This window comes from Melopsittacus undulatus, chromosome 22 (assembly GCF_012275295.1).
Source record: "Melopsittacus undulatus isolate bMelUnd1 chromosome 22, bMelUnd1.mat.Z, whole genome shotgun sequence".
Taxonomy (NCBI): domain Eukaryota; kingdom Metazoa; phylum Chordata; class Aves; order Psittaciformes; family Psittaculidae; genus Melopsittacus; species Melopsittacus undulatus.
In genome coordinates, this window is record NC_047548.1 from 611,511 (window position 1) to 622,500 (window position 10,990).

Consider the following 10,990-nt stretch of genomic DNA (forward strand, 5'->3'; position numbering starts at 1 on the left):
GGACAGACGGACACCAGGACACACGGACGGAGCCGCCGCCATCTTTATTGCTGGGGGGGGTCTCCCACTTCCGCCATCTCCACGTCGGGGGCGCTCACGTTCTCTGCTCGCTCCCTACGGGGTCTCCGGGGCTCCGGGGCGGGGGGAGGGGGGACACCGGAAACTGCAGGGACGGGGGGAGGGGTCAGGAGCGGTGACCATGACCCCTCCCCTCCCGGTGCCCCCCCCTCCTGTGCCCCTCCCCCCTGTCCCCCCATCCCCAGTGCCCCTCCCCCACCCGGTGCTCCCCCCGTTGCCCCTCCCCCACCTCCGGTGCTCACCCCTCCCCCTCCGGTGCCCCTCCCTCTGGTGCCCCCCCCGTGCCCCTCCCCCACCCATTCCCCCTCCCTCCGTTGCCCCTCCCCCCCCGGTTCTCACCCCTCCCCCTCCGATGCCCCTCCCTCTGGTGCCCCCCCCCACCCATTCCCCCTCCCCCCGTTGCCCCTCCCCCCCCCGGTTCTCACCCCCCCTCTCCGCCGCCCGCAGCCTCTTCAGTTCCTTCCTCCGCCGCTTCCCCCAGAGCTGAGCAGGGTCCCGGCCCCGGGGGAGGGGCCTGAGCAGAGACCCCGCCCCCCCCCGGGGTCACGTGAGCGTCCGGTAACGGAGGGGGGAGGGGCACAAACACATGGGGGGGGGGCACAAACATATTGGGATGGGGGGAGGGGAACAGACACATGGGGGGAGGGGCACAAACACGTGGGGGTGGGGGAGGGGCACAAACACATTGGGATGGGGGGAGGGGCACAGACACATTGGGATGGGGGGAGGGGCACAGACACATTGGGTGGGGGAGGGGCACAGACACATTGGGTGGGGGAGGGGCACAAACACATTGGGGTGGGGGAGGGGCACAGACACATTGGGTGGGGGAGGGGCTCTCACCGCCGCTTCCGCTGCCGCCCCCCCCTCGCCAGCTCCCGGCGCCGCTTGAACAGCTTCTTCTTGAGCTCCTGGGGGGGACACGGACCCTGATTGGGGGGACACCAACACCGAGACCCCTCCCCCCCCCCCGGTTCCGGTTGTACCCCTCCCCCACCCCCGGTTGTACCCCCCCCCACATCCGGTTCCGGTTGTGCCCCCCCCGTTACCGTCCGCGGCCGGTTGATCTTCCCCCCGATCCCCATCGTGTGCGCTAGGCCCCGGTTCCGGTTTGACTCCACTTCCGGTACCTCCCCCTCCCCACCTCTCCCTCCCATTGGCCAGCCGCGCCGCGTGCTTGGTTCTGATTGGTGCCGCATCCATTGAGGCCCCGCCCACCCCGGTGGGTATAAAAGGCGGTGCGCGGCGCGGCCGCCGCCATTTCGCGCTGAGGTAAGCGGGTGTGCGGGTCGGGTTCACGTTCCCCTCCCGTTCTTGGCCGGCCCCGGTGGTTCCGTCCCGGGGCCTGGGATGTTCCGGAGGCAGAGCAGTGACCGGTGCGAAGTCTTCGGTGCCGGCGGCCGCGTCCGCCGGTCCTACCCTCACACGCCGGGACAAGGGCTCCGTGCGCCGGGTGCGGTGCAGGCCCCGGCCGCGGAGCTCACCCGCACCGATGTTGTCTCCTCCGCAGGGGCTGCTGAGGGACGGGGACGTCGGGGGACACGGAAGAGGAGCGTGGGGGGTGTCCGGTGGGGACGGGACGGCTTCGATCCCCGTTAATAAAAGCGTTACTGGTAGCAGTTGACTCGTTACCGTCTGTGATGGGGGGGGGGACGGGACGGGACGGGGCACCGGACACGTGACACGCGTGTGCTCGGGGTTCAGTCCTCCAGGCCGCGCGCCTCTATGGTATGAAGGAGGCCAGAGAGTCCCCGTCTATGGTATGAAGGAGGACAGTGTATCCCCGTCTCTATGGTCGTGGAAGGGGTAGACGGGCGTCGTCTGTATGCTATGGAGGAGGCCAGAGAATCTCGGTCTCTGTGGTATGGGAGAGGCCATTGAGTCCCTGTCTCTATGGTATGGAGGCCAGAGAGTCCCGGTCTCTATGATACGGAGAAGGTCAGATAGTTCTCGTCTCTATGGTTGCGGAAGGGGTAGACAAGCGCCGTCTCTATGGCATGGAGGAGGCCAGAGAGACCCGGTCTCTATGGTCGCGGAAGTTGTAGACAGCCGCCGCCGTCTCTATGGTTCGGGGCGGGGCAGACAAGCCCCGTCTCTATGGTTGGTGCGGGACAGCCCCGCCCCTCCCGGAGGCCTCGATGGCGGCTCTGAGGCGCTGGGCCCTGGCCCTGCTCCGGGGCTCGGTTCCGGTCGCGGTCGGGCTCCTGCTGTGGGTGGCGATGGCCGCGGGGGACGAGAAGCGTCAGGAGCTGCTGAAGGTACAGACGGGACCGGGGGGGGGAACCGGAGCTGATCCCGGTCCCCAACCGAGGCCTCCGCTCCCCACAGGCCCTGCCCGAGGCCAACCCCGCGGTGCTGGCGGAGCGGAGGCAGCACAACCGGCTCATCATGGCGGCGCTGCGGGAGGCGGCCGAGACCGACGACAACGTGGCGCAGCGGCCGGTGCCGTGGCGGAAGTGACGTCAGCACCGGTGTCCCCCTCCCCGTTAACCCCCTTGTCCTTTGTGCCCCCCCCCCACACCCCTGAAGCTCCGTTTGGAGGCGGAACCCAAAGCTCAGGCACCGGTTGGAGCCCGGAACCGTTTTGTGCCCGGACACTTCCGGCCCGTGCGCTATGGAACCGGAGCCGGTGAGGCCGCGGCCGCTGTTCGGGGGCTGCCTGAGCTGCCGGTTGCTGTCCGGGCTCGGGCTGCTCCTCGCAGCCGCTTGGGTCTATCAGGGCCCCCGGATGAGCATGAAGAGAGGGATCCCCCCGACCATGGGAACCATCGCGCAGATCACGTTCGCACTCGGTAGGACCGGAAGGGAGGGGGCACCATGGTAACGGGAGGGGCGGAGCCAATGGGGGGGGGTCACCATGGTAACGGGGGAAGGGAGGGGCCAATGAGGGAGGGGAGGAGGTGTCATGGTAACGGGGAGGGGCGGAGCCAATCGTGGGGGTGTCACCATGGCAACGGGGAGGAGCCAATGAGGGAGAGGAGGAGGTGTCATGGCAACGGGGAGGGCGGAGCCAATCGTGTGGGGGTGTCACCATGGTAACCTGGGAGGGGAGGGGCCAATGAGGGGAGGGGAGGAGGTGTTATGGGAAGGGGGGGAGCCAATCAGGGGAGGGGACGGGGTGTCATAGCAACAGGGGAAGGGCGGAGCCAATCGTGGGGGGGGGGTGTCACCATGGTAACCGGGGAGGGGAGGAGCCAATGAGGGGAGGGGACAGGGTGTCATGGCAACGGGGGGCGGGGCTACAGGGCTACACCCGAGGTGGGCGTGGCCACAGCGGTGCCCCAATGGGGACGGGAGGCGAGGGGTGGGGCGTCCATCAATGTGGGGTCGCCATGGCAACGAGGGGCGGGGCATGGCCCCCATGGCAACTGTGTGTGGGGGGGAAGGTGATGGGGTGGTTCCTATGGCAACCAATGAGTTGTTCCCATGGCAACAACCCATGTTGTGACCGTGACCTCTGCTGACCCCAGGTGTGGGGGCCTGGGGCGTCGTCATCCTCGTGGATCCCGTTGGGAAGCAGCTGCGCAAGGAGCCGTGACGTCATCGGGACGCTGTGACGTCATCAGATCCCTGATGACGTCACCTGGACTCGCGGGGGTGGGGGAGGGGTTTGACACCCCAATAAAGCTGTTCTGAACCCCGTGACCCCAACACTGTTTGACCCCTTTGACACCCCCAGAGTTCCATTACCCCCCCCATAACCCCCTCCCTCTATCACGTGTCACTGTTTGGTCACGTGTCTGTGCTCAAGTGGAGGCCGCGGTCACGTGGGTGCAGGGAGGAGCGTTTATTGGCTGGAATGTCCGGACGGGAGGGGGAGGGGCGCTCAGGAGCTGGAGCACGTGGTGCGGCGGCGGGGGGAGGGGAGAGGGGGCGGGGCCTCCCCTTGGTCCTCCGGCCCCTCCCCCACCTCCTCCTCCGGCCCCTCCCCCTCCTTGTCCTGCTCCTCGGGGGGGGGAGGGGCGCTGGGCTCGACTTCCGGTGGGTGCTCCGACTCTGGGGGGAGGGGAGAGGTTATGGAGCCCCTCCCCCACCCCACAGGAGGGGGTTTTGGGGGCCCCTCCCCCCCTCTCACCTGCATCCGGATCCATGGGGCCCACGAGCTGCGGGGGGGGCGCTGGGGGGGGGGGGAGGGGCATCAATGGACACAGCCCTAAAGCCCCTCCCCAACCCCCCCCAATCCTTATCTCCCCTCCCCCACCCCCCAAATTCCCCTCCCCCCCTTAATACCCTTCCGCATAACCCCTCCCCCTCCCCATGACCCCGCCCCCTCTCCGTGACCTCGCCCCCCCCATTTCCTACCCTCCCCTCCCCCCTCCTCCTGCTGTTCCCTCGCGGCGGGCGCTGATTGGCTGCGGGAGGCGGAGGGGGCGGGGCCTGCGCGTGGCCACGCCCACTGCAGGTACCCGGCGAGCAGCAGCAGGCTGAGGAGCGCGAAGTTCCCGGCCACGCCCAGAACCGCTGACGTCACCGGGAAGTGGTAGAGCAGGTACCTGGGGGCGGGGCCAAAGCGGGAGGGGGCGGAGCTTAGCGGCGGTGGGCGGGGCTTGGGGCGGGGGCTTAGCGGTAATGGGCGGGGCTTGGGGCACTGGGCGGGACAGGGGCGGAGCTTAGCGGAGGTGGGCGGGGCTTGGGGCGGGGCTTAGCGGAGATGGGCGGGGCTTGGGGTGGTGCTGTGTATGGGGTGAGGGTGCAGGGCTGGGCTATAGGGCAGTACTATGGTGAGTTAGGCTATGGGGCTGGGCTATAGGGCAGTACTATGGGGAGTTGTGCTATGGGGCTGGGCTATAGGGCACTGCTATGGGGAGTTATGCTATGGGGTTGGGCTATAGGGCAGAGCTATGGGGAGTTATGCTATGGGGCTGGGCTATGGGGCAGAGCTATGGGGGGGGTTGTGCTGGAGGGCTGGGTTGGGGAGCTGGGCTATGGGGCAGTACTATGGGGAGTTATGCTATGGGGCTGGGCTATGGGGAGTTGTGCTATAGGGCTGGGAGGCAGAGCTGGGTTATGGCAGGCTGGGCTATAGGGCAGAGCTATGGGTGGGATGTTCAATGGGGCTGAGTTATGCTGGGGTGCTATAGGGCCATTCTGTGGGGCAGTGCTATAGGGGTATAGCACTATGGGGCAGAGCTATGGGGATGCAGCTCTATGGGGCAGTGCTATGGGGGTACAGCACTATGGGGCAGTGCTATAGGGGTACAGCACCATGAGGCAGTGCTATGTGGATACAGCTCTATGGGGCACCACTATAGGGATGCAGCTCTATGGGGCAGTGCTATGTGGGTACAGCCCTATGGGACAGCGCTATAGGGACACAGCTCTATGGGACAACGCTATAGCGACACAGCGCTATGGGGCAGTGCTATGTGGGTACAGCCCAATGGGGCAGTGCTACAGGGGGTCAGTGCTATAGGGACACAGCTCTATGGGACAGCGCTATAGGGACACAGCTCTATGGGACAACGCTATAGCGACACAGCGCTATGGGGCAGTGCTATGGGGCAGTGCTATGGGGCAGCCCCACTGCTCCCTGCTTACCTCAGGCCGGTGAAGTGAGCGTGAACCCTGAGCTGTGCCCGGTACAACTGGATGCGTTTGCTCTGGATCTCCAGCACTGCCCCCACTGTGGGCTCGTACTTATGGGGCGAGAACCATGGGGGGGGGGATGAGGTGGGGCCAGACCCACACCCCAACCCTGCCCCACATCCCCCAGCCCCACATCCCCCAGCCCCACATCACCTCCTGCCCCACATCCCCCCAGCCCCACATCCCCCAGCCCCACATCCCCTCCTGCCCCACATCCCCAGCCCCACATCCCCCAGCCCCACATCCCCAGCCCCACATCCCCCCAGCCCCACATCCCCACATCCCCAGCCCCACATCCCCCAGCCCCACATCCCCCCAGCCCCACATCCCCAGCCCCACATCCCCCAGCCCCACATCCCCTCCTGCCCCACATCCCCAGCCCCACATCCCCAGCCCCACATCCCCAGCCCCACATCCCCAGCCCCACACCCCCCAGCCCCACATCCCCAGCCCCACATCCCCAGCCCCACACCCCCAGCCCCACATCCCCAGCCCCACACCCCCCCAGCCCCACACCCCCAGCCCCACATCCCCAGCCCCACATCCCCATCCCCACATCCCCATCCCCACATCCCCAGCCCCACATCTCCAGCCCCACATCCCCAGCCCCACATCCCCAGCCCCACACCCCCCAGCCCCACATCCCCAGCCCCACATCCCCAGCCCCACATCCCCAGCCCCACATCCCCAGCCCCACATCCCCAGCCCCATAGCGCTCACCGAGTCCTCGCGGTACTGGGAGTACAGCTCCACCTCCACCGTCTGCTTCTGCTCCGCGAAGCCGCTGAGGAAGAGGAGGGCGAAGGCCACAGTGTCCAGCGTGCGCAGGAGGCGCGAGCGGTAATGGAGCATGGCCTGCAATGGGGCATGTGGGGCGGTGAGACCCCCAAGTGAGCCCCACACATCCCGCCCCACAGATCCCTGCCCCACTGACCGGGCGTGCGGCTGTGGCCAGGGGGCGGCCGCCTGCCCCATAGCAGGTGATGGTGACCATGAACATGCCCAGGGCTCTGTTCACTGGTGACTCCGGCAGCTCCAGCTCCAGGGAGATGCGATAGAGCTGCCCATAGAGCAGCACCTGTGGGGCAGGAGAAGGGACCCATAGAGATGTGGGGCAGATGTTCTGCCTGCTTACAGACCTGACTCCAGCCCCATAGAGCTATGGGGCAGACGTTCCACCTGCTTACAGACCCAGTTCCTGCCCCATAGATCTATGGGGCAGACCTCCCACATCATTACAGACCCACATCCAGCCCCACAGAGCTATGGGGCAGACGTTCCACCTGCTTACAGACCCACCCCCAGCCCCATAGATCTATAGGGCAGACCTCCCACCTCCTTACAAACCCATCTCCAGCCCCATAGATCTATAGGGCAGACCTCCCACCTCCCTACAGACCCATCTCCAGCCCCATAGATCTATAGGGCAGACCTCCCACCTCCTCACAGACCCACCTCCAGCCCCATAGATCTATGGGGCAGACCTCCCACCTCCTTACAAACCCACCTCCACCCCCATAGATCCATGGCGCCCCCTAACCCCCCCCCCCCCCATCCCCATGGAGCTCCGCCCAACCCCCCCCCCCAGCCCCACACATCCCATCCCCCACTCACCTTCTCCCTATTCCCTCCCAGCAAGGACACGTTGGCAGTGGGGAAGGAGCAGAGCTCAGGTCCTGGGGACCCACAGTCAGTCCTGCAACCCCAATCACCCCATAGATGAAACCCTATGGGGCAGCCCCATAAGTGCCCCACACCCCCCATTGACCCCCATTACCTGAAGGCATAATGGACGGGGCGGACGAAGGCCACGGTGGGGACATAGGAGTAGTAGAAGGTGCCATAGAGGAAGAGGGAGGCCCAGAGCAGCAGGAGGGCAGCGCAGGCCGCGACCCCCAAGCGCAGAGCTGCCCTCCGGGCCCCACTCAGCAGCGCCCCCAAGGCCTGGCCCCACTGCGCCGGCCCCACAGCCATGAGCGCCCCATGGGGCGGCTGCAAGGGGAGGGGGGGGTGAGGCAGGGGAGGGGCTGGGACCCAGAGAGAGGCTGTGCTGACCCATAGATCTATGGGGCAGCCGGTACTTGGCTTTACCCGACCAGCTTCAGCCCCATAGATCTATGGGGCACATCTCCACCCTCCTCAATCCCTATAGGCCTGACCCCCCCAGTCCCACCTCCAGCCCCACACATCTATGGGGCAGCCGCTCCCCCCCCCCCACATCTATGGGGCAGCCGCTCCCCCCCCCCACACATCTATGGGGCAGCCCCTCCCCCCCCCCCGCCCCACACATCTATGGGGCAGCCCCTCCCCCACCCCACACATCTATGGGGCAGCCCCTCCCCCCTCCCCCGCCCCACACATCTATGGGGCAGCCGCTCCCCCGCCCCACACATCTATGGGGCAGCCCCTCCCCCCTCCCCACACATCTATGGGGCAGCCGCTCCCCCGCCCCACACATCTATGGGGCAGCCCCTCCCCCCTCCCCCCACCCCACACATCTATGGGGCAGCCCCTCCCCCCTCCCCACACATCTATGGGGCAGCCGCTCCCCCGCCCCACACATCTATGGGGCAGCCCCTCCCCCCTCCCCCCACCCCACACATCTATGGGGCAGCCCCTCCCCCCTCCCCACACATCTATGGGGCAGCCGCTCCCCCCCACACACATCTATGGGGCAGCCTCTCCCCCACCCCACACATCTATGGGGCAGCCTCTCCCCCACCCCACACATCTATGGGGCAGCCCCTCCCCTCACCCCACACATCTATGGGGCAGCCCCTCCCCCACCCCACACATCTATGGGGCAGCCCCTCCCCCACCCCACACATCTATGGGGCAGCCTCTCCCCCACCCCACACATCTATGGGGCAGCCTCTCCCCCACCCCACACATCTATGGGGCAGCCCCTCCCCTCACCCCACACATCTATGGGGCAGCCCCTCCCCCACCCCACACATCTATGGGGCAGCCTCTCCCCCACCCCACACATCTATGGGGCAGCCTCTCCCCTCACCCCACACATCTATGGGGCAGCCTCTCCCCTCACCCCACACATCTATGGGGCAGCCCCTCCACCCCCCACACATCTATGGGGCAGCCCCTCCCCTCACCCCACACATCTATGGGGCAGCCCCTCCCCCCCCCACACATCTATGGGGCAGCCTCTCCCCCACCCCACACATCTATGGGGCAGCCTCTCCCCCACCCCACACATCTATGGGGCAGCCTCTCCCCTCACCCCACACATCTATGGGGCAGCCTCTCCCCTCACCCCACACATCTATGGGGCAGCCCCTCCCCCCCCCACACATCTATGGGGCAGCCCCTCCCCTCACCCCACACATCTATGGGGCAAGAGCCAGCTCCCCCCCCACCCACATCTATGGGGCAGCCCCTCAAAACCCTCCCCCTCCCCGCCCCACACATCTATGGGGCAGCCCCTCCCCCCACCCACACATCTATGGGGGGCAGCCCTCCCCCCGTCCCCCGCCCCACAACATCTATGTGGCAGCCGCTCCCCCGCCCCAAACATCTATGGGGCAGCCCTCCCCCCTCCCACCAATCTATGGGGCAGCCGCTCCCGCCCGCCAACACAATCTATGGGGCAGCCCCTCCCCCCTCCCCCACCCCACACATCTATGGGGGGCAGCCCCTCCCCCCCCTCCCACACATCTATGCGGCAGCCGCTCCCTCCGCCCCCACACATCTTATGGGCAGGGCCCCTCCCCACTCCCCCCACCACCAACACATCTATTGGTCAGGCACCCGTCCCCCCTCCCCACACATCTATGGGGCCGCCGCCCCCCCCCCCGCCCCCCCCCCCCCCCCCCCCCCCCCCCCCCCCCCCCCCCCCCCCCCACCCCCCCCCCCCCCCCCCCCCCCCCCCCCCCCCCCCCCCACCCCCCCCCCCCCCCCCCCCCCCCCCCCCCCCCCCCCCCCCCCCACCCCCCCCCCCCCCCCCCCCCCCCCCCCCCCCCCCCCCCCCACCCCCCCCCCCCCCCCCCCCCCCCCCCCCCCCCCCCACCCCCCCCCCCCCCCCCCCCCCCCCCCCCCCCCCCCCCCCCCCCCCCCCCCCCCCCACCCCCCCCCCCCCCCCCCCCCCCCCCCCCCCCACCCCCCCCCCCCCCCCCCCCCCCCCCCCCCCCCCCCCCCCCCCCCCCCCCCCCCCCACCCCCCCCCCCCCCCCCCCCCCCCCCCCCCCCCCCCCCCCCCCCCCCCCCCCCCCCCCCCCCCCCCCCCCCCCCCCCCCCCCCCCCCCCCCCCCCCCCCCCCCCCCCCCCCCCCCCCCCCCCCACCCCCCCCCCCCCCCCCCCCCCCCCCCCCCCCCCCCCCCCCCCCCCCCCCCCCCCCCCCCCCCCCCCCCCCCCCCACCCCCCCCCCCCCCCCCCACCCCCCCCCCCCCCCCCCCCCCCCCCCCCCCCCCCCCCCCCCCCCCCCCCCACCCCCCCCCCCCCCCCCCCCCCCCCCCCCCCCCCCCCCCCCCCCCCACCCCCCCCCCCCCCCCCCCCCCCCCCCCCCCCCCCCCCCCCCCCCCCCCCCCCCCACCCCCCCCCCCCCCCCCCCCCCCCCCCCCCCCCACCCCCCCCCCCCCCCCCCCCCCCCCCCCCCCCCCCCCCCACCCCCCCCCCCCCCCCCCCCCCCCCCCCCCCCCCCCCCCCCCCCCCCCCCCCCCCCCCCCCCCCCCCCCCCCCCACCCCCCCCCCCCCCCCCCCCCCCCCCCCCCCCCCACCCCCCCCCCCCCCCCCCCCCCCCCCCCCCCCCCCCCCCCCCCCCCCCCCCCCCCCCCCCCCCCCCCCCCCCCCCCCCCCCCCCCCCCCCCCCCCCCCCCCCCCCCCCACCCCCCCCCCCCCCCCCCCCCCCCCCCACCCCCCCCCCCCCCCCCCCCCCCCCCCCCCCCCCCCCCCCCCCCACCCCCCCCCCCCCCCCCCCCCCCCCCCCCCCCCCCCCCACCCCCCCCCCCCCCCCCCCCCCCCCCCCCCCCCCCCCCCACCCCCCCCCCCCCCCCCCCCCCCCCCCCCCCCCCCCCCCCCCCCCCCACCCCCCCCCCCCCCCCCCCCCCCCCCCCCCCCCCCCCCCCCCCCCCCCCCCCCCCCCCCCCCCCCCCCCCCCCCCCCCCCCCCCCCCCCCCCCCCCCCACCCCCCCCCCCCCCCCCCCCCCCCCCCCCCCCCCCCCCCCCCCCCCCCCCACCCCCCCCCCCCCCCCCCCCACCCCCCCCCCCCCCCCCCCCCCCCCCCCCCCCCCCCCCCCCCCCCCCCCCCCCCCCCCCCCCCCCCCCCCCCCCCCCCCCCCCCCCCCCCCCCCCCCCCCCCCCCCCCCCCCCCCCCC

At 71.5% G+C, this 10,990-nt stretch overlaps 4 protein-coding genes and 1 non-coding gene across 5 annotated transcripts in view; 3 read left to right on the top strand and 2 right to left on the bottom strand.

Annotated features, from left to right (window-relative positions):
* Window positions 1–25: 25 nt before the first annotated feature.
* On the bottom strand, window positions 26–1,208 carry C22H11orf98 (chromosome 22 C11orf98 homolog). The gene is made up of 4 exons (XM_034071822.1): window positions 1,128–1,208; window positions 922–989; window positions 504–592; window positions 26–163 (listed from the first exon to the last, which is right to left on the bottom strand). Exons 1-4 carry the CDS (start codon window positions 1,161–1,163, stop codon window positions 45–47), a joined length of 312 nt encoding a protein of 103 aa, XP_033927713.1. The 5' UTR covers window positions 1,164–1,208; the 3' UTR covers window positions 26–44.
* A 174-nt stretch (window positions 1,209–1,382) lies between these two features.
* On the top strand, window positions 1,383–1,517 carry LOC117437520 (small nucleolar RNA SNORA57). The gene has a single exon (XR_004550459.1). It is a non-coding gene; the product is annotated as a small nucleolar RNA SNORA57 (small nucleolar RNA).
* Window positions 1,518–2,166: 649 nt separating this feature from the next.
* Window positions 2,167–3,679, top strand: UQCC3 (ubiquinol-cytochrome c reductase complex assembly factor 3). Its single transcript, XM_034071811.1, has 3 exons — window positions 2,167–2,336; window positions 2,407–2,870; window positions 3,549–3,679. Exons 1-2 carry the CDS (start codon window positions 2,217–2,219, stop codon window positions 2,536–2,538), a joined length of 252 nt encoding a protein of 83 aa, XP_033927702.1. The 5' UTR covers window positions 2,167–2,216; the 3' UTR covers window positions 2,539–2,870; window positions 3,549–3,679.
* Window positions 3,680–3,904: 225 nt separating this feature from the next.
* On the bottom strand, window positions 3,905–8,310 carry BSCL2 (BSCL2 lipid droplet biogenesis associated, seipin). The gene is made up of 9 exons (XM_034071859.1): window positions 8,299–8,310; window positions 7,442–7,656; window positions 7,279–7,360; window positions 6,599–6,742; window positions 6,385–6,519; window positions 5,617–5,714; window positions 4,381–4,571; window positions 4,154–4,231; window positions 3,905–4,074 (listed from the first exon to the last, which is right to left on the bottom strand). Exons 2-9 carry the CDS (start codon window positions 7,636–7,638, stop codon window positions 3,905–3,907), a joined length of 1,095 nt encoding a protein of 364 aa, XP_033927750.1. The 5' UTR covers window positions 7,639–7,656; window positions 8,299–8,310.
* Window positions 8,311–9,600: 1,290 nt separating this feature from the next.
* Window positions 9,601–10,990, top strand: part of LOC117437438 (basic proline-rich protein-like) — a gene marked incomplete at both ends in the record, with an annotated part of 1,497 nt that continues 107 nt past the window's right edge. The window contains one exon of the mRNA XM_034071801.1: window positions 9,601–10,990. This exon is cut by the window's right edge and continues 107 nt beyond it. Within this exon, the coding sequence (XP_033927692.1) occupies window positions 9,601–10,990 (1,390 nt within the window).